Genomic DNA, 23,245 nt, shown 5'->3' on the forward strand with positions numbered 1-23,245 from the left:
ACAGGTTTGGCCGAAGGCAATGGAGTCAGTTGGGACAGGTCAGGGGGAAGTCACGAAAAGGTGGACGTGTCCCTCTTGATCAAGCTCGACCTTTAATTGACTTAACATGAGGGCAAGATACAAGATGGATGCCATTCACAAAATGGAGTTTTAAGGGATGGGGACGGAAACTACGATTTTGGGGTGTTGGCAACCCTCGATTGTGACGCAAATACACAGGAATGATGTCCTAATTATTATCGGTTCATAGATACCAAAATCGTCTTGGTGCGTTGAGGTTTTGTGACACGGGTATTGGACCTCGATATCGTGAAAACACCAGGGTCCGGATTTTTGAGAACCCCTCTACATTTTTGCATGTTCCAGCCTTTATCTTGACGAAGCTCACGAAAGCCTTCCAGGGTCCATTAAACAATCTCTCACAAAAACAATCCTTGCACATGATTAACCCAAACAACTTGCACGCAGATAAAGCTCAAGCCAGGCAGTCAGAATTCAGGATGACATGAGGCCATGTCAAAGCCAATAGTAATAACTTAATAATGCTACCAATGAACAACACAATGCACATTTGTGCACCACTGCTTATAGCATCACGTACATCATCTCTTAATGTACAACACAGTGCACATTTGTGCACTACTGCTCATAACACTGCACTTTGAAACCAAAAAGTACATTCCACACCTCTCTCTCATGCTTTGAAATGCACATCCCACACATTCTGTTCTTGGCAGGGCTGTTCTACTCTGACAACTAACACTGAAATACTGAAAGATTACAAGAAAGAAACCTTTCAAAGAAACAAGTCATATGCAGGACGTCAAACATTCAGGCTAGGATAAAATAAGACACCAAAGTCAATTAAAATAGTGGTAGTCAAAGGTCATCACAGGGTGTCAGACTACAAGGAGTGCCTCTAGCAGTACAGAGGTACTGCAACAAACAGGGTGGGTGGGGTTATGGACCCTATGTCAAAAGGCCCTCTGCCTCTGGACATGGCTGGAACATCAGGGCATATCTCTGGTGGTTCAACACCTGGCAGGTTCTCTGAACGCCTGGGCAGACGAACCCAGACGCAGTTGCATGATGGATCACGAATGGCGTCTTCACTCAGAGGTGGTGCAAGGTCTCTTTCAGCAGTGGGGAGAGCCTTGGTTAGATTTATTCGCCACCGAAGAGAACGCGCAATGTCAGCAGTTCTCTCGTTGGAATTTCCAAGGCGGTACTCGCTAGGCAACGCTTTTCGTTGCAAGTGAAATTGCGGTCTTCTATACGACTTTCCGCCTATACCACTTCTGCCCAGAGTACTGAAGATGATCAACCACGACCGGGCCAAAGTCATTCTTGTGGCTACGGATTGGGCACGAAGAGTCTGGTATCCCAAGCTGCTCAACATGGATCCGACTGCCTCTTCGGGAGGATCTTCTGTCGCAGCAGCAGGGGTTGGTTCTCCACCTAAACCTGTCCAGCCTCCACCTCCTTGTGTGGAGATTGATCGACAGCAATTAACGTCGTTTAACCTGCCTCCCTTAAGTCTGTGGTGTAATCTTGGCAGCCAGGCGTCCCTCCACTGACGGTATACTCCCCCAGTGAAATACATTTATGGCATGGTGCACAGCAAAGTCTGTGGATCCCCTTTCTGCCCCTCTTTCTGAGGTTCGTCTTTTCCTTCTTTCTTTGGCCCAGGAAGGCTCTGCTCTGGGCACTCTTAAGGGCTACCTCTCGGCCATTTCAACCTTTCTCAGGCTACCCGATCAGCCTGCTCTTTTCAAGTCCCAAGATTTCTTAAGGGCATTACTCATCTTTTTCCTCCTGTTCCCTTCGTAATGCACCATTGGGACTTGAACTTGGTCCTGACATACCTTATGTGCGCTCCCTTTGAGCCACTGAATAACTGTCCTCTCAGACTTCTCACTTTGAAAACTGCCTTTCTGATGGCCATCACCTCTGCGTGCAGGGTGAGTGAGCTGCATGCTCTGTCTTCTAAGCCTCCCTTTCTAGCCGTCCTAAGAACTAGACCATCCTTTCTTCCTAAGGTGGTTACTTCTTTCCACATTGGCCAAACCATCACTTTGCCCACCTTCTCTCCACCTCCGCATCCTTTGAAAGAGAAAGAGAGGCTCCACCGTCTGGATCCAAAACGTGCACTTTCTTTCTACTTGGATCACACCAAACAATTCCAGGTGGACGACCAGCTCTTTGTTGGTTACATGGGCGCTAAGATCGGGCTGTGCACAAACTGACCATCTCCAGGTCATTTTGTGCATTAAAGCCTGCTATTCTTTGGCTAAGAAGGAGCCTCCAGTGGGGCTGCGCGCCCATTCCACCAGGGCGACAGCAGCCACCACTGCTTTGGGACAGAGAGTCCCCCTTAATGACATCTGTCAGGCAGCTACGTGGGCATCGCTGCACACATTTATGATACACTATTGCCTGGACAGCCAAGTCCGGAGAGAAGACTTCTTTGGCCGTTCTGTACTCCAAGACTTTCTGGTGTGAACTTGGTTCGCAGACACACCCCCGGGGTTGGTATTGCTGAGGTATCTATTCTAAGTTAAGGAATCTATAACTAACTGTTTCTTTCAGATGAACAAGTTACTTACCTTCTGTAACAATATATCTGTAAGAAACATAGGTTAGTTATAGATTCCTTACCGCCCCACTCTTCCTCCCCATTCTGCGAACTGACTTCTAAGGTTAAGGACATCCTTTTAGGGCCCTAGTTTTGTGCACCAGTGGTCAGTGTCTTGCATGGCTCTGCGCTTCTGGTGTGGAAAGTTGTGTACAGAACGGACGTCCGCGTGCGAGGGCGGCATCTACGTAGCTACCGCGACGTCATCCCGGCGACCACGTCGCTGACAACGAGTGCGGAGTCGACTAACGCCCCCTTCCGACGCTGGGGGTACTGCTGACGAAAAGCTTTCCGGATCAAGTCTGACGCCTGGGGGAGATTCTAAGGTAAGTAATCTATAACTAACATATGTTTCTTACAGATATATCGTTACCGAAGGTAAGTAACTTGTTGTTTAGGGGGCGTTAAGGGGTGTGAAGAATAGTAGCCAATGGGCTACTTACCCCTGGGGTCACTGAAATACCCCATATGACCACTTCCTGTAGCGAATGGGCATAACTATGTACTAGAGTTGCTAATTCCACCAAAACCAAGATGGTGGAGCCCTTCTTTCGTGCAGCACTTGAGGTAGCCCAACTTAAGGGTGTGACTAGCCTGATGGTGCAACACGCCTACTTGCATAGCTAATTTCCCGCCTGTCTTGGGCAGGGAGTGGCATTCTCCAGGTCTGGAGGAAGCCAGAGTTGCTTATCAAAGGTGGCAGAGGGTCAGAAGCTCATCTGGGGTGGCAGGCTGGATTGTTCCAGTCAGCCTGCACACTGGAACACTAGTAAGGATGAGGGACTCCTCCAAGGTGCCTTCTGGGTGCCTGTCATATTAAATCCAATGCTGGAATCAGTATGGATTTTTTAAGACAAGGTGTAGCCAGTATGTAGTTGAGTAACTCGTAATGAACAGTGGCCAGTGCATACCTTAAGATTGCTTCCCTGTTCACTTGCAATATCTAGTAATAGAACTAGACATCACAGGGGCATATCTGCTCATGCATATATGTCCTCACATAAAATATAATGCACCCTGTCTTAGGGCTCTAAGACCTGCTACCGGGGTGACTTACATATATTATATGCAGTGACTTTGTCATGGCACACAGTGTGCCATGTTGTGTTTTCACACATGGTTTGCATTAAGTCATGCAGCCTGCAATGGCAGGCTGCATGCAATTTGTATGGGTGCCTTAGGGTGGCCTAATGCAGACTGAAGCCCTTGGGGACCCTCTTTAGTACTCATGCCGTAGGTACCAGGGGCACCACTTAGTAGGGATTTACAGAGGCGCTAAAGTGTGTGCCATTTGTAACACAATTAGACCATTTTACATTGTTTTTAGGGAAAGAGCACTGGCACAGCCGCCTGGTTAGCAGGGACCCAGTGCACATCAGTCGAAAAACAACGGTACCAGTGGCAAAAAGTGTAGGTGACCATGACAAAATGGGATACTTTCTTCTCACAACCCTTTTTCCCCCAAGCGAAAGAGGATGAGACCAACCTTTACCTAGCGAGTCTTCATTATCTAAGTGGAAAAACTTTGAAACGCCATCTACATTGGAAGCGTCAGTCCCAGGTCTGTGTTCAACTGTAAAGTCCATACCCTGTAGGGTGATGTTTCACTTCAACAGTTTTGGATTTCGTCCCTTCATTTGCATCAGCCTTATGAGAGGCCTGTGGTCCATTTGAACATGGAGGTGGGTCCCAAACAGATAGGGTCTCCGCTTCATCAGCGACCAAACCACAGAAAAGGTTTCCCTCTCAATGGCACTACAACAATGTACCCTGCGGAATAACCTCCTACTAATAAAAGCAACGGTCTGGTCCTCGGCTTTGTCTTTGTTCTGGGATACCACTATCCCATGCACAGGGGCATCAGTCTGCACAATAAACTGCTTTGTGTAATCTGGAGCTTTTAGAATTGGTGCAAATCGCATGGCTTACTTCCAGGTGTCAAAAACCTTTTGACAGCTCACTGTCCTGTTTAATTTCTTGGGTTGTTGCTCGTAGGTCAGTTCTGTGAGGGGTGCCACAATAGTGCCATACCCCTTTACAAACCAGGGTAAGCCAAGAAATGCTCCGACTTCAGTCTGGGTGCTGGAGCTACCCAGTCCAGAATAGTGCTTGCCTTTATAGTTAGTCCTACATATTGTTGTGCCTCAATAAACTTTCCAAGGTGGATCAGGTGATCCTGCCGAGTGGAGTTATAGACAAAAATATCATCAAGATAGATGCACTAAAAGACCCCAGCCCAGCCAGGACTTCGTTCACCAGCCTTTGGAAGGTGGCAAGGGCATTGCATTCTTTAAACCAAAGGGCATTACAGTAAGCTGGTAATGTCCAGCTGGGGTGGAGAATGCCGACTTCTCTTTTACTCCTGGTGTCAGCCCAATCTGCCAGTACCCTGATGTGAAATCAAAAGTACTGAGAAACATGGCTTTCTCTAACCTGTCTATGAACTCTTCTGCTCTTCGAATGGGTTGTGCATCTGTCTTAGTGACAGTATTGAAGCCTCTGTAGTCCACACAAAACCTCAGATCTGGTTTTCTACCTTTGGAATGAGGCTTGGGAACTAAGACCACTGGGCTTGCCCAGGGACTCTCAGAGGGTTCAATTACCCCAAATTCCAGCATCTTACTGACTTTAGCTCTGATGCTTGCGTTGATTATGTGAGACTGCCTGTAAATTTTGTTTTTGACAGGTAGGCTTTCCCCAGTATCCACATCATGTGTACGCCAGGTTGTCTGTCCAGGGGTCAGAGAAAAAATATCAGCATACTGCCTCAGGACATGCCTGCCGTCAGTTTGCTGTTGGGCATTGAGGGTGTCTGACAAGACAACTCCCTCAGCAGACCAATCTTTAAGGTTATGGGAGAGGAGGTCAGGGAGAGGTTAAATCTCTTCTTCCTGATCCTCATCAGTGATCGTGAGCATGGTCATATCAGCCATGTCATGAAGGAGTTTAAAGCGGTTCACATGGATGACCCCTGGAGGGCTCCTGGAAGTGCCAAGGTCCACCAAGTAGGTGAACTCACCTTTTCTTTCCCCCAGAGCCCAAGGTGCCACAGGCTCGAAAACCCTACCTTTTGCACTGGTTGGAACACCACCAGTGCAGTCTTTTAGTCAAACAGTTGCTTCTGGAACTTTTGGCTTCCCTCAAGGTTTTTCCTGTCTTTCTCCGTGCACTCAGCCCTCCTAGAACTAAGGTCAAACAGATAGTCTACTATGTCCAGTTTGGGTACTTTGAGAGGCTGCTCCCATCCTCTTTGTGGACCTCTCAGAAGATGGCCAGACATAAGCTCAAAGGGACTAAAACCCACTCCGGTCTGTGGCACCTCCCTTTAAGAAAAAAGCAGGCATGGCAGTAGAACATCTCATCTCCTTCCGAGTTTTTCAAGGAGTCCCATGATCATACCTTTCATGGTCTAGTTGAATCGCTCAACTAGGCCATGGGTTTGTGCGTCATATTGGGTGGTAAAAGTACCCGTCACCCCACACTCAGCCCACATGGCTTTTAGATAGACAGACATGAAGTTACTACTTCTGTCTGACACCACCATCAGCTACTTATGAGGGGCCTGGCAACTGCAGAAGCACTGACAGCCCTAAGTGGAATTGCTTCAGGATACCGGTGGCATGATCCACTACCACCAGTATGAATATATTTCCTGAGGCTTTCTGGGGGTGAAGGGTACCAACAATGCCAATCCATACCCTCTCAAATGGGAACCCAACCTCTGGTAGTGGAAGTAAGGGGGGCTTTGGTTTGCTACCTGTCTTGCCACTGGCTTGACAGGTAACACAGGAGCTTCAAAACTCCATTACTTTCTGGGATATACTTGGCCAGTAGAAATGGGTGACTAACCTGGGGTATGTCTAGCACATGACATACCCCAACTAGAGCTATGTCATGTGCTAGAGAGAGTAAACACTCTCTGTAATATTGAGGCATTACCACTCTCCCAGTGGCCCTAGATTTTCGGGTCTCTGGCCTCAGTATACAGGAGTCCTTCCTCTCAATAGGTTCCATGGAGGCCTCTGACATCTCCCTTTTCCTGGTCAGCAGCTTGCTGTCTCAGGCTCAAGAGTGGGACAGGTCCTCTGTACCTGGAAAAGTTCTTCCATAGAGAGGCCAGAGTTTTGGCTTTATGGTGACATGCAGCCAAGCCTGCAGCAGGTCTCGCTCCTGCCCTTGTGCACTTCAGAGTCCAATTTGTTTAGCTGAACACTGTTTCTCTGAAGTGGCTGAAAATGTTACCACTCCTTTCTGATCAAGAACACAGCAGGGCAGACAATCTTCCTGACATGGCAGGCTCCACTTCCCCAGCACGTCTCTCACCAAATCATTTGTACAGTGACACTCCGCAGCATTCTTCTATTCATCATCCTTTGTCCTTTGCTGTACATTGCACAATTAGTTTTTTCTGATGAGCAATTATAAAGTGGAAATTAAAGTGTGAAACAGTTACCTTCATTACAAACTGAATTTTTTCAAAACCTCATTAGCATTTATTTGTGTTGTAAGAGATGCTTTATATGATGTCAATGCCGTTGAAAGAATTAACCACAACAATTTTACAAATTTCATAATTTTGCTGGTTAAAACATATTGACAAAGCCAATAGGTTTCGTCCATGCAAGATCTGTTGGCTGTCAATCTTTTTTAGACATATTGCACAGCAGTGCTGACTGCAGTGCCATGACTTGAGGTAAAGAAAATAATAGCGCTATAACGGGGCCAGTGTTGACTGCGTCATAGCGCTATTATTTTCTGTACTTTCCGTCATGTTTCACAGCAGTGTGCTCGCTGCTGTGATCATTTTGCATCCAATCAATACTGGACTTAACGGTATCTGTCTTTACAGAATTAACCGGGACTCAAAGTGAGCCTCTTAGTGAAATGGTCAGCACTGGTTCCCAGGTGTATGTTCATGCACCAGATTATCGGGCGCGAGTTTGCATGTCAGAGTTTTTTTTATTTATATTAAATAGTTACTTGTGTTGTTCTGTTCTTGGCTTTGCACATCATTGCTTACCTAGTGTGTTATGGAGTTCTGAACCCTGTTATGTATGCTCTACGGACTCGCTCATTCTATTAGGGTGTGAGGTTGAGTACAATTTAGTGCGCATAAGTTGAGATGCATCGGGCTGTTCTCCATCAAGTCTGAATGGATGGTTTGAGAGCCACTGTGTGCCTGTGTGTTTGAGCATTAATCAAGGTAGAATAGTGGAGGTGACCTCTCGTGCTCATTTTAGATGTTCCACTGATTTGTTAAATATGCTAGGGGTATCTAGTTTGCAAGCCATGTGCACATTTGGCCGAGTATTATTGCTCCTAGCTATTCTTTACCTCTGTGTGTATGGAGTGCAGCGATTTTGCATGCCTTGTCTTGTCAGACATCATTACGACATGTACTTGGTTTTGCGCTTATGCATAGTAGCCAGGGATAACGTTACCTTTCGTATATTTGCTCTGCCAAAAGGGAGATGTGTTTTGATCTTCTTGTTTGATTGTGCCTTTCTTGGTGTGTGGCTAGCAGTTAGATTTGGAGAAAAAAAGCTGAGCGGAGAGCCTATAGGCTCCTTATCTTGTTGCATGTGTCATTATTACTTCCAATTCAGCTGGTGTCTATACATCAGCAAGCATTTGCAATGCAATAGGACTCGCATGCACGCGAAACCTATTGCATTGAAATGGGAGTGCAGGTGAGCGGGAAGGCACGCGCGGGAGTGGGGGGAATTATAAGTCACGCTCTGCGGGAGGAGGCTTGGGAGGGGGGACACGGGGAAGAAAAAAGTGCTGGAGTAAAGGGGCCAGTAGCCAGGGAAGGATCCAAATGACAACATGGCCGTCAGGAGGAAGGACTAACAAGCCTAAAGCCAATCGGAAGGCACCATTTAGGGTCTAAACCAATAAAAAAGATGGGCGGAGCTTCCACGAAGCTTCCGCGCTATACTGAACACTACATGCCTTTCAAAGCGAGCAGCGCATGGCTGCAACGCTAGGCTCGACCTAAAAATATAGGGGTAATGGAAGTTGCTTCACAAGAACTTAAACTCCGATGGCATCCTAAGTATCTATTCTGCCGAAGTGGATAACAAACCCTTCAATAATTGAACAGCTATTTAATTTATTGGTGTATTTAGTCTTACATGGTGGCTCTGTAACCTTCCTGTATGTACTGGACTCCTATGTGTAATGTTTATCCATTAAGACAGGGCAACCCAGTATTACCCCAAGGAACTGTGTAATGTAATCTTCAAACAAAATATGTTCCTGGAGGAATTGTTTGCTCTCAACTTAATCTTATGCCGGTCATAAATATGATCCAATGGCAACAACAAATCAATCGTGTAGAATACCATTGACCTATTGTTATAAATATTAATATATTCGTACGGCTTGAATCAATCAATCAATCAATCAATATGAACTTTATTCGGATAAAAACAACATATCCATAAAAGTACACGTTAAAAAACATTCATTAGGAATAATATGAGCCTCCAGTAGTACAGTACATAATTCATAGTTAGACGATCAATAAAAACCATTCAACTTAAAAAACATGAAGTGGAATACATATGATTTAGCCGGGGTGCATAGAGTTACGGGTACGCACCGCCGCTTTCCAAAAAGATCCAACCCGAAAGGTTAATTCATCGTCATTTAGAGCCAGCACCATCCCGTAAGCTGCCTTATAATGAATTGCGTGTAAGACTTTAAAATAAGGAATAAAAAATCTTTTGGTGAGAAGTAAATAATAAGAACAATAGAATAAAAAGTGCAGCATTGATTGTTTGTATCGGATATTACAGGGACAGGGTAGGAGATCAAGGTTGGTAATAAAACCCGCAGGAAATGACAACAGATATTTCATAGTGTCTGTCAGTCCTAGTAGGCCCCTTTCCTAGCGTCCAATTGGTTTTAACAGATATCTAGGTACCGCTGGGGGCGCATTCTCAATTTGCATGTATCTGGCCACTGAAGTTTTTTTACATTCGGTGGCTAGTCTTGCTTTTTTATACAATGTGTACAGGGTCTTTTGAAGGAATTTACTACTAATAGAGCTAAGGTCTGAAGGATTTAGGAATACACTTTCCAGGTTCATACTAGCTAAACTTTTGTGAACTGCGGCCAACCATGGAATGTCCATCCCCTTGTCACATTTCAAACAACCTAAAATTATCTCTCTTGTCAACAATGCTGCAGGATTTTTCCAAACTCTCAACCAAAATAAAGTTGGGCGAGCCTTAACATAATCTTCTATATATGGGAGGTTAAGTTCACTATGACTAGCATACTTGGATGAGGAGATGGGTGCACCCAGGATTTTATAACAAAATCTGTTCTCTTCACCCCGGATGCAAACACTGGTCGAGTGCCCCCAGACTTCCGCACCATAGGTTGCGACTGGTATACATTGAAGTCTGTAAATCTTAACGATGGAGGGCACCACCTCAGCATTCCTTGCCTTCAGAAGCCCAAATATGGTATTAATAGAATTAGTAAACTTCCTTCTGCAATAGGCCACATGGTCGTTTCACAATCCATTGGATGCGAATACCAAACCAAGGTATGGGAAAGTGCGAGTGCTCAATAATTGATTTGAATTTAAAACTATTGATGAATTAAAATGCTTCTTAGACACACACACCATCAAGAATGATTTTTTTAAATTGGTGCATAAGTCTAGGGCTGCCATGAACTCTACAAAGCCATGAACCATAACGCGTAAAGCTTTCGGAGTGCGCCCCATCAATACTGCATCGTCAGCATATAACAATGCAGGTGTTTTATTACAATTAATAAATGGGACATCCTGGGTTAGAGTCACCAAATACTTATTTAGATCGTTAATATTTAAAATAAATAGGAGGGGGGCCAGGACACAACCCTGCCTGACCCCCCTGCCAACTTCAATGGCTTTGGAGACCTCACTGTCCCTGGTAATGAGTACCCTGGCATGTAGATCTTTATGTAAATATGCTAAAAACGAGACCAGTGACTCCTCCAGTCCATAATTTAAAAGAGTTGACCACAGCCGGGATCTATTAACAAAGTCGAAGGCCGACGTAAGATCCATAAATGCCAGGTATACAGGTGTTTTCTCGGCTATATTATATTTGCTGATGATCAGATTGAGGTTAAGGCATTGTTCTACAGTGCCAACTTTACTCCTGAACCCCAACTGACATGAATGTAAAACCTGGCATTCTTCAGCCCACGACTTGATCCTATTGTATAGTACCCTTCCTAAAATGTTCAGGGTATTGTCAATCAGGGAGTTCGGCCTGTAGCAACTCAGATTCGACCGTCCCCCCTTCTTAAAAATTGGTACTATGATACTGGAGGACCAAGTTTGGGGTATAGGGGAGTTAGTTAGGTTATTAAAAACCGTTAAAAGTGATGGCGCCCAAAAGTCGAGGTAACTTTTAATAAGGTCAATGGGGAGGCCATCGGGCCCGGGGGCTTTACATCCTAGACTCTGAGTAATTGCCTCCTCGACTTCAGATAATTCAATCCGGATTCCAGTGATTGGAGTGTTCTCCTCAATAGCTTGACAGAGGTCCGGGGCAGCATAGATCTTACTAAAAGTGAGACTCCCAGGACTCACTAGAGATATTGCAACTAATTGACGACACTGGGTTTCCCAGAGATCTCATGCCTTTAACGGCCTGCCAAAATTCCTTGCCCGAACGAGATTGTCCCAGTGGTCTTTAATAATCTCCTCTTTTCTGGCTGTGATAGCTCTCTTGTAACTTATCCTAAGCAATGTAACAAAAGAGCTATCTCTAGGTTTGCTTGCAACCGCCCACCGAAGGGCTCTATTAGCTGCAGAGCAATCCGCATTAAAACAACCTGGGTCTAAGTTAGTTTTCTTGTTGGGCTTAGACAATAAGGATTTAATGCCAGTGCAAAGCTCTGAGAAGGCACCAACGACCTCTGGGTTACACTCTCTAAATGTCAGACAAGTGTTGATCAAATCAGGGTACAATCTTGCCATCCTTTCAAATACTACTCTATTATCTATGGCACGCCACACCAGTCGAAGGTTATCGGTAGTGGGTGTTAAATCACTAGCACCGTGGGCATGGTCATATGTTGGTCTGTGTGTAAAGCTCAGGGTCATGTTGATCTGATTGTGGTCCCCCTGAACTTTGGGGGGATTACCTCTATCTTTTAACACATAATTTTCTAAACAGGCAGTTATGAAAATATAGTCAGTGGTAGAGGCTGAGCCCCTTCCTCTATAGGTAGGTTCTATGCGACCATCCCTAGAGGGCACAGCTGCAATCTCCATAGCATTTAGGAAGTTATTGGAGCTTAGAAGATTCACTAGCTGGTCTCCTCTCTGACTCAACAGACCCGTATTAATAGATCGGATGACTGAGTAGATACCCTTTGGAAAAGGCTTAAATCATCACAACATAATAACCATTGCATGTAATTACAGTACAAATAAAAGCATTTATACACAGCAGTACGCCAACAAAACGAAACTGACGCCACCTTATGATCCCTGTACAAACATTCATAAGGTTTGGGGGTCCAATAGAGCACAAAGATCTCCCTAACCATATAGGTAGGTACAAGACACCACAGTCCATGAGATACGAATCATCACATTTCAACTTTAAATGAAGGACTGAAAGCACTTGCGGTGTCACTAGTGCTGTTAGAGAGGACAGATTGTTGATGTTACAGTCTCAAATGTCACATCAGATCAATGTTGAGAAAGAGTAAAGCCTGTAAGTATTTACCCAAAACTATAGAACACCCATTGAAACAACGACTCTGACAATACGTGATGATATGCATCGCTTGCCCACAGTCCATCACCAACAATAGATAGGAGTGTTCCTTATGAAGACTATGATGCACTGATATTTGGAGGTGGGATTCTGCTTTATAAACCAAAGAACGCTGATTGGAGCACAGCTGAAGCTAACTAAGCCCACACAACATCTTGTACATAACAGCTTTTCTAAATTCACTCACTTTTACAACCCTTCCGAAGGATAAAATGTGCTCTTATTCTTCCACTTCATACAGGATCGCCTTCCGTTTTGTTCGCCCATCAATCTTGGATACTGTTCCCGTCACAGACACACATCTGATACAGTGCATAATTGCCAGTTGTCCACCTTGTGATCGTAATTTGCATCCTGGTACCTTCTAAGGAATCTTACCTTTTAATGATATAGGCCTTTTAATTTGGAATTTATAACATGTAGGACGTCAGTCAGTGCAGCTCATTGATACTTTTTATCTGATACAATGTCAACGTTGTCACCACTACTCATACTGTGAACACAGAATCCTAGGCTACAGGCCCATCAGTAATGCCCCCTGTGTGAGACTTAAATATATCTAGCTTTGTGGTTATCACTGTTAAAACGTGTTACAATCCTCACCTAGCAAACACAGACTCACATTCGCGCTCTGACTCATTTCACCATTTCTTTGAATCTCTCTCCGCTAAATAACTCCCTCCTATGTCTCTCTCTCTCTGGTTATCCTCTTACCAGAATCTATGACCTCATATCATGCTATCTGTGTTTCTTGCATACTGATTTACCACGCTAGAGTATCTGATAAATCAGCCAACTAAACAGTTATAAGGAATTTGTATTTAAATACACAGTTTACTCCAGCCCAGCCCTTGAGGCCATTGGTGCCATGTAGACAGATAACCAAATAGTTGATGGTACTTGCAAGCAATTGACAGTTGATAAAATACACATGGCATCCAGCCTACAGTATGTGGCAGTGAGATAGTGGGTCATTATGGAAGGAGATCATAGAGTTACAGCTAAACTTATTTTAAAATATCGTGTGAAGTGGAGGCTTTAGGTGAGGGCCAGACAGAAGATTCCTGGGCTGAGGACATTAAGAAATACATATCAAATACCTGTGGTGCATGGCATTGAAGAACAGACTGATGAGTAGGGATATTTGCACCCAGATGGGTCAAGGAGTTTGGATTTAGATTGGGCAGGTAGATTTCACTGCAAGAAACACTCTCTAAAGAACTGCAGCTTGGTGATATTCAGGAACAGTTTGCCACATTCTATTTAGTTTTGGATTTGGGTGAATAATTTATTAATGGTCTCACCATTATCAGTTTTGTCTGGAGACACTCATGTATGTAATACTGTGTAAGGCCTGCATACACATGGCCATCTGAATACCAATGCAAATTCCGTGTGTAGAGATTAAACAGGGCATGTAAATCCTTGTACTCCACCAGAAACATTCCCAGTCTTAAATCAGATCAGATCAGATCTGAACTCTAAACGAGGAGCTCCATAAAACAATATTAAACACCCAGTACCCTCTTTCAACACACCAGGCTGGTAAGCCAACCTGTCCCTGAGGAAACCAGAGTTCCAAGCCCTTTTGGTGGCATTGGTTGCAATATCCACAAATGCTAGTAGCAAACAGCCAACATTATGGGTCTGCCCAAGTAGAACGTAAAGCATTGAAATCCAAAGTGGTCTCAGTCCTGTGAAATGACTGGAATCCAGATAGAACTTTATGCTGAAACTCTGCTTTGTACAAAAGTCTTTGGAATCGTCACTATTTAGGAGAAACTTTTCTCAAAAAGAGAGAATGTATGTCAAATGTTGCCGTACCTTGACAGAAAGAAGTGCAATAGAGAGAACAGACTGTCCCTCATTAAAGCGTGAAATGTTTTAAAGCATCGAATACTGAATGGAAACTACTAAATGTGAGTAATTAGTGCATGAGTGTGTGTGTTTTTACCCGAAATCTATTCAGGCATCCTCCTTCATTGTCAGCAAAATATTCTGTTATGCCTTTAAGGAGCCATCCAATGTTCTCAAAATGTATACCATTTAACCTGTTTATTTCTTTATGTTAAATGCCTTCACGTATTTGTTCCATCCATAGCGGCCTACAGCCTTGGCTAAAATTCTGGGCGTGTTCCGAATTGGTTACAAAAACTCTCAAAATAACACGGAAAAGAAACTTGACCTACTGGTTATGGAGAACCTTTTCTATGGAAGGAAAATGGCTCAGGTGAGATATCCAGTCATCTGCATTCATTTAAAACTTTAATGGCTGCCTTATTTGGTGAAATAAACCTTCTGCCGACAATAGTAACCTCTTATCATGAAGTGGCATCTTCTAGGCACACTAAAATATCAGTTACGTGTATGAAAGATTAACTGAACTGGGTCCTGCTGTAATGACATTTACACAAATGAATGATATTTGAATCTGGTTTACATAACTTGACAAACCAGGCATAGTGCATGCATAAGTTAACAAAGGCTTAATAATAAACAGTTCTGTATAAACCGCTTTGCACCCCTTTAATGCATTCCGACATTTAGAAATGTTCCTGGTTCTCTGCTCTTTAGAGTCATTTAATTGTTAACAGGAGTACTTATCGGATTGTCATGTTATTGGTTTCTGTCATCTATGTCTTTACTATTACAATACATCGGGCATACTATTTATTGGTAGAATCCATATTTTCTTGGAGAAGTGTGGTGTAGGAGAGTAGGGTCTGCTTCCTATGGTCACCCCCACTTTTTGCTTTGCTTTACTGGTTTTCGACTTAAATGTGGCTGTGGGCCTGCTAATCAGACCCACAGCCCAGATGTACTCTAAATTTACATCATGTACTCTAGGTACAACCACAATTGGGAATTGGTTCACCTTATCAGCCCCAGTACCGGTGCACCCATGTACTGTAGGTACATACCAAATTGGATATTGGGTCACCTTTGTGAGTCCCTGTATAGTGTACCATAGGTACCCAGGGCATAGGTGCACCCAAGGCCTACCAGGGGCTGCAGCATGTATTATGCCGCCCCTGGCTGGCCACTCAAACTGACACAACTGGCTGATCACTCAGCTGGGGCAAGGTCGTGTAATCACCCCTTGCTGAGGTATAGTATTCCTATATCTACCCTTATATGTAGACACACAGTTACCTATAGGTCACTCCTATGGCACACCTTAACAATCCTGGAGGCAGAGTGCTTGGTTATGTGTTAGATGGCGCTCTAGCATGAGCTGAGCCTGTCTGCAGCTTTCGGAACCATGTCCTTATAGCTGTTCTATGATATTGCCATACCATATACTCTTAAGTGCATTATGAACCCCGCGGTTAAATGCTAACTCTGGTTTGGCTTTATCAAAACATGTCGTGTAAGGTGTCATATGCTTTGGAATACTACCCCCTCGCCAATTCTGGCGACGGGGGTAGAATTCCAACCTTCTAGAGGGAGAAGACATGTTGTTGCTGACTATACCGGTTAAAGTTAACCAGAGCCCCAGCGTCACAAAATGGACGCTGCTGCCACAGACACTAGTCTGACCTCCTGCTGCTGGGAGTCCTTCCAGTCACGGAGGTTTGGACAATAGGTTTCCTGCCTGGAGAGGTGCGAGCACCACCCCAGACAGAACTTTGTGTATTGGGACAGGGAGGGCTGAATAGATTGAGACACTGCCTGAGGCACACTAGGTGCTTCATGCATTACCCAGTTCAAACCGGTTGCTGGGGCACTCCAGCCCCAGCTCTGGCGCGAAACTGGACAAAGGAAAGGGGGTGTAACCACCCCCCTTCCTGGTCCCACCCATAGGAGGGACCTAGAAAGTAATCCAGCCCCTTTTAGTTGTATAAAGGTAGGAGCTGAGTCCTAAAACTTTAGATTTCATCCTTAACTGAAACTTGAAACGAAACTCTGGACCTTCGACATTCTCCTGAAGCTGAAGACTGAAGAATCTCCCTTGTGGCCAAGGAGTGACCACCCTGGGCAACCAGGCACCATCCAGCAAATCAACGGCTTGCTTTGTCGATGCTCCCGCCGGGACCCGAGTACAGAGCCTGACAAGACCCAGACTTCCAGAACTCTCTGACTCTCTCTTCACGTCTGCAGCATAACTGAGATCCGTGGAGGCGACGAGACACGTGGGACCGGACATCTTGAAAAGTCGACAACTTGCTAACTGTGCAGCTCCTGAGGTATCCTCGCAGCTGTGCACTGGGGATGGAGAAGCCCCGAATCCGAGCTCCACCTGCACCGAAGATCAGCCCTCCACACTCCACGAGTTCTGCGTGGGGCCCTTCTGCTTGTGTTCTGCTCGACGCGTTGTCCGGTTGCTGACCCGTTGGCTAGTAGCCTCTGTGACGACAATCCTTTTGATTCAACTCGCTGGTCTGGTTGCTCCAGACTGGCCCTTGCCTCCCTGCAAAGGTGACGTACCTCAGACCTTGCTGTTCTGCATCAGAAGCTTTCTTTGAATCCTGCGTGGGTTGCCTTTGCCAAGGCTTGTTGACTCCAATCCGGCGGTCGACCCCTCGCATCTGCGAGAACCTTCGTGGGACAGCTCCTCTCCAGCATCTGGTCGTCCTCGACGCCTCCTGGCCCGCGTGGCTGAAGAGACAAGCTTCCCAACAGCACCTGATTGCTCCACGACGTCGTCTGGTTCCTTCCTGGTTCCACCCGGTCACTGGCTAGTGACCCAGACTCTGTCCCCTCTGCTTTCAGGTCCTCTTCATCCTCGATCCACCCTTTTTTTTAAATTCTTTTTATTAGGTTTCAAAAAACAAATAAAGTACAACCATTCACAAATGGAAATACAGCATAAACCAGTACATTTCTGCATTCATCGTCCCATCTTGTATGAAATACGTAAACAGAACAAGAAAAAATCGTTATTGTCAGTACAGTTTAGGTATAAGCATTGTACCCTAGTACCCACGTCAGGTTGTTTTTTCTCCCACAACGTAACACTTGGCATATTCAAATTCACAGTGTGTCGGTGACATCATTGTCTTGCAAATAAGATGTTAAATAAATCCAATAGTCTTTTGGTCGAGATCTGACCGGTAATTCCTCCTCGTACGTCTGCAGTTTAGTTTTACAGTATGCCAAGTCCTGTAGCCATTGTCTCACGTTTGGAACCCTCGTACTTCCCCAACATAGTGACACTTGCCTTTTGTCCAGAAGCAGTGACACAGCACAGAACTTACGCCTCCCCGCCTTGATCGCGGGCAGAAGACCCAGTATGCACACCTTTATAGAGCATTCGACCTCCACCCCAACCATTTTCTGAAGTACCGTAACAACTTTTCCCCAGAATTCCTGTATTTTTGGACATAACCATGCCAGATGTACAAAGTCTGCGTCCTGTCCCCCACAGCGTTTACACCCGGCATCCTCTCGTAACCCGAATCTATGAAGGCGTGACGGTGTGTGGTATGTTTGATGTAGATACTTTAGATGAAGTATGCGTAAGTTACCATTAGGAGTGAGCAATCTAATTAGCGCGCAGGACGCGTACCATTCTTTCTCGGATAGCGGATCTGGTAACGCCTCATTCCAGCGAGTCCACGCTTTAATGGAAGTGAACAGTATCTCCCTCTGGGCTTTTTTATACAGACGTGAAACTAGATGTGACGTGTTGGGGGATGTAATGATATCTTGTAGTATCTCTAGGCAAGGGAGTTCCGCTGGGTAGTTGGGGTAAAGATCGCGGACGGCTCGTTGCAATCTATAGTAGGTGAAGCGAAATAGTGTGGTTTGATTGCTAATGTAGGACAGATCGTCTATGTGTCTGAAAGTACCTTCACAATAAAGATCTCCAAACGTGTCTATGCCTGCTTGTTGCAGTAGATCCATACCCACTCGTTCAGCAGTGACCGAGATCTGGGGGTGATGGTGCAGACGCAGCGCTGGTGCGTAAAGTGGCGATTTGTGTGTTAACCTGGCCAGTGACCTCCAGGCGGCAGTAGTGGTATCAATCGAGTTAATATCCTCTGAATGTAGTGGTGGACGTTTATGCGTAATGGTAGCCGTTAGCGGAATCGGAGAGGCGTCCCCCTCCTCGACCGCAGTATGTGTCAAATAAGGGACCTTGTGGTACCAGTATGCTGCATACTGCGCCTGTGCACAAAGGTAGTACAGATAGAAGTCTGGGACACAAAGACCGCCTTTTTCATAAGGTAATGTCAGCGTGTGTAGGTCCATGCGTGCCTGCTTCCCGGCCCAGATGAGTTTTAGAACCAGTGATGTTATGTTTTTGAACACTGCCTTCGTGGGCGTTATCGGTATATTGTTGAAAAGATACAGTAGTTTGGGGAGGACATTCATTTTAACAATGGCAATGCGATCTGCCAATGATAATGGCAATTGTATCCACCTGTCAATCTTCACTGCTATGTTATCTAATACCTTACCATAATTGGTCCGGATAACCTCCTCAGGGTCTCTACTGTACCATACTCCCAAATATCTAATAGAGTCAGTTTGCCAATCAAGTGGGAAGTCCGTGTTGGGGCGTGTCGTGGTATCGGTGAGCGGGATTATGGAGGATTTGTCCCAATTAATCTGTAGGCCTGAGTATCAGCCGAATTTAATGTATTCACGGAGTAAGGGATTCATGTTCTGTTCAGGGTCTCTAATGTATAAAAGCATATCATCTGCGTACATGGAGATATGCAATGGCCTGCCAGGGAAATGAAGTGCTGAATGATTGTGCGTCTGCCTAATGATACATGCAAGGGGCTCCAGCGCAAGGGCGCATAATAAGGGAGATAAAGGGCACCCTTGCCTAGTGCCACGTTCGATGCAGAAGAAGTCAGAAACGTAGCCATTTACACGGATCCGGGCCATTGGATTAGTGTAGAGGAGAGTTACCCATGAGATGAACCTAGCGGGGAAGCCCATACGTTGGAGCATTGTGAGTAAATAGGACCATTCGATTGAATCGAAAGCCTTGGCGGCGTCTAGCATGACCGCCACTGCTTTAGTGTTGGGTGTTAAATAATGGGAGACAGGAAACAGTGTCCTGGTGTTATGAGATGTTGCCCTTGTAGGTATGAACCCAGCCTGATCTGGCAGAATGAGGTTAGTCATTAGGGGCTGTAATCTGACCGCTAGTAGTTTGGCAAGTATTTTGGAGTCGACATTGAGTAAGGATAGAGGTCGATAGGATTCACAGAGATCTGGGTCTTTATTAGGCTTTAAGAGTGTTATCAGCATGGCTTCACGCAACGACGGAGGTAATGTACCCTGATCAAAGGCATTGCCATACATGGCGACTAAATGTGGAGCCAGCATGTCTACGTATGTCTTGTAAAACTCACAGGTATACCCATCAGGGCCAGGTGCTTTGCCGTTTGGGAGGGACTTGATGATATCTGTTACCTCCTCTACTGTAATGGGCATGAATAGGTATTTGCGCTGCTGATCGGAAAGCCAAGCAATAGCGATATCACGCAGATATTCGAATGTTTTTTCCGAGGGCGGTGTGTGTTTGGATTCATACAGTGCGCCATAGTTGTCCACAAAGCATCGGAGTATGTCCTCTGGTTTAGTCAGTATAGTGCCCCCTTCATCCCGTATTTGTGTGATAAATTGTTGTTTCCTCCCCTCACAGATTTTCAGTGCAATTACTCTACCGGGCCTGCCGCTCTCCCCAAATTGTCTAGCTAGAGGTCGTTTAGTGATATATTTTAATTCATCAGAGGCATGTGTCTGATATTCGGTGTATACCTGCTGAAGATCACCTATGATAGCAATGTTCTGCGTCCGTTCATATTCCCTCTCAAGCGTCCTCATTCTGGCTTCGCATTTCGTGATCTGGTGCCTAATATCCTTCAGTATTCCAACTGTAGTGCTAATACATACCCCACGTAGAGTCACCTTAAACACTTCCCAAAGTATACCCGGGTCATCCACTGAGTCGACATTCAACTGGAAGTATTCTTTGATTGCGGTGGCCACTGTGTCTGCATATAGAGGGTCTAGGAGTGCCTTAGCGTTGAACCTCCAGCTAAAAGGTGGTGGTGTGTAATGTGGTATCTGTAATTGCAATGTGATTGGGTTATGGTCAGAGACCGTCCTCGGTAGTGTCGTTAGTGTTTTCGTCCATAATAGAACATCATCAGACCCCAACCAATAGTCTATCCTAGACCAACTGCCGTGTGTCACATTAACATGAGTAGCTACAGTTTCTACTGGGTTCCTAACTCTCCAGATGTCCTTGAGGGGAAAGTTCTCCATTATGTCCCATAGTTTCCCTCTAGCACGCCTGTGCGGCTTAATGGAGGCCTCAGATCGGTCTAGTGTGTCGTCTAATGCCACGTTGAAGTCCCCCCCCATACAATGTTCGTTCCTACAAATTCTAGCATATGGTTCCAGATTTCTTGATAAAAGTCGGGGGAATCTATGTTCGGGCCATACACATTTACCAACGTCAAGCGTTGGCCTCTCAGATCACCAGAAATTATTACATATCTCCCATTGGGATCTAGGATGGATCTGCTTATTTTATAGTTAGTGCCTTTCCTGACCAATGTCATCACCCCTCTGGAGTAAGACGAGTATGTTGAGGAGTGACAAGATTCAGCCCATTTAGCACCAATTTTCCTGCACATAGTAGGGGCTATATGAGTTTCTTGTAACAGGGTGATGTCTATGTGGTGTCTGTTAAACCGTGCAAAAATCTGTCTGTTTTTTTTGGGATTGGTGATGCCACGTACATTCCAAGACATTAGGGTTAAATTGCCAGTGTTAGCCATATCTGTGGGGGTGTGGGTAACATAAGTGTGACATCTGTAATAGAGGAACAATTAACCTAGTACATTTCACTGAAAATTTGGGTAAAGAAATATACTGTACTGGATACTCAAGTAGGGAGTTAGCAATGCATCTTAAATGCCCTGGTGATGCAAGTTGAACAATACCCCAACTGTCCCAAAACCCACCCACATCAGCACCCCAACTGTGCCGAAGCCATACTCCCCAATTAACTTCTTCGATAACCATAACTTTGTGGGGAACTCCCATGTGGAGGACCGCCGGGGAAGCACATACACCACCCTACCAAAAGGGCGGGGGCAGATCATGTATAACAATGCAATTAGTAGGTTTAAAGGTGAGTGAATCAACCAGCAATACACGAGTGAAACAAATCCCGCTCCAACCCCTCCAGCAGAAGATGTTGAATATGTCTACATGGAAGGCAACTCGTGATAGTCTCGGTAGTTCTTCCTGCCATATATGCTCCGGAATGACCCCATGTATACCCTCACATTATAATCATATATGGACCGCAATGTACACAGAGAGGGCGGTGCAGTCTAACACATAATAGTGCAGCAGTATGGACTGTTCATGCAGGGATAAGTCATTTACCAGCAAACGTCGAATGTACATAATCCTGCATGACTGTTACCTTGAAGCTAAGGCGAGGGGAGACCTCTATCCGGGACGCAGCATATCACAATTCGTCGACATCTTACCGTCAATCAGAGTCCTGTTGCCTTTCCCTGCCATTTGACTTTTTACCCTTGGACGTGATTCTTTTAATGAAATCCATTGCAGCTTTAGGTGTTGTTAGAAAGACTGGTTTCTCTTCCCAAGTAACTCTGAGTCGTGCTGGGTAAAGCATGGGGTAGGGTATTTGCATTTCACGAAGTTTGGTCTTGGCAGTCGCGAATTCCCTCCTCGCTTGTTGAACGGCATATGTGTAGTCTGGATAGAAGTCCAATTTATTTTCTTGGTGAGTGATATCGCCTTTTTCCCTCGTGAGTCGCGATATGGTGTCTCTGTCCCTGTAATTTAGGACACGCGCAACTATCGGTCTGGGAGTTGCGCCCACCGGAGGTTTTGGCGTTAGCGATCTGTGTGCACGTTCAATAATAAAAATGGGTGACATGGCCTCCGCACCAAAGATGTCTTTCCATAGTTGTTCGACGTACGTCTCCATACGCCCTGTGTAGGTAATCTCCGGCAGGCCTGCGATGCGTATGTTGTTTCTACGCGAACGCGCTTCCAACTCCTCCGCCTTCGCCTTGATAACTTCTAGTACCTTCTCCATGCCAGTGCAGTTGGTAGTGTTGGAACGGGTGTCATCTTCCACCGTGGAGATTCGTTTCTCTGCCTCGTCCAGTCTCTCCCCATGCTTCTCAACCGTGGCAGACATCTGATCCATACGTCCCTTTAGGCCGTCTAGCTTTCCATTAATCTCCTGCAGATTGGTTTTGATGGCTTTGAGGATGTCCACCATGTTACATTCCTCCAAGCCCCCTGCAGCTGTGTCCCCATCTAGAGATTCGGGTTGGCCTTTAGAGGTTTTACGCGTTTCAAAGTTTATTTTTGTCTGTTGTCTGTCCAGCTTGCCCATGGTTGCAGGCGGTGGACTAGTGTGGCAAACGTTGTCTTCGAGCAAGTGAAGTATGTCGTTAGTGTTGTAGGTCGACTGCCCACTGTTCACTGACCGGTGTCTCCTGATGTATGTTGGAGAGGTCCGTTTTGGCGCGATGGACCGAAGATCAGTAATCGAAGTTTAGGCGCTTTCTGAGGTCCGCACCTAGTCCCATGAGGTTCGGTCGCAAGGTTTGTGTGCTTTAATTGTCCACAGTTTCAGCATTCATGTAGGTGTGTAGGGGCTCGCTTCGTAGCATTTTCGTTATTTATGGGTGCCGCCATCTTGTATACGCCGTGGATTGCATAGTGAATATGTGCGCAGGTGATTGTCACAATGCCCCCCAATTGTCTATTTCATGCCCATCCACTCCAGCAGTGTAGCTTTAATTGAGCTGATAGCGGGCATTTAGAGTGTCTGCTTTTGTGGCCG

At 45.4% G+C, this 23,245-nt stretch overlaps 1 protein-coding gene across 5 annotated transcripts in view; it reads left to right on the top strand.

Moving 5' to 3' along the window:
* PIKFYVE (phosphoinositide kinase, FYVE-type zinc finger containing) overlaps positions 1-23,245 on the top strand; it is a 2,266,845-nt gene that overhangs the window by 2,071,480 nt on the left and 172,120 nt on the right. For all 5 annotated transcript variants that reach the window (XM_078680343.1, XM_078680347.1, XM_078680342.1 and 2 more), the window contains one exon: positions 14,537-14,665. In XM_078680343.1, the coding sequence (XP_078536469.1) occupies positions 14,537-14,665 (129 nt within the window). The remainder of the gene's footprint in view (positions 1-14,536; positions 14,666-23,245) is intronic.

This window comes from Lissotriton helveticus, chromosome 3_1 (genome assembly GCF_964261635.1).
Source record: "Lissotriton helveticus chromosome 3_1, aLisHel1.1, whole genome shotgun sequence".
In the NCBI taxonomy this organism is placed as follows: Eukaryota; Metazoa; Chordata; class Amphibia; order Caudata; family Salamandridae; genus Lissotriton; species Lissotriton helveticus.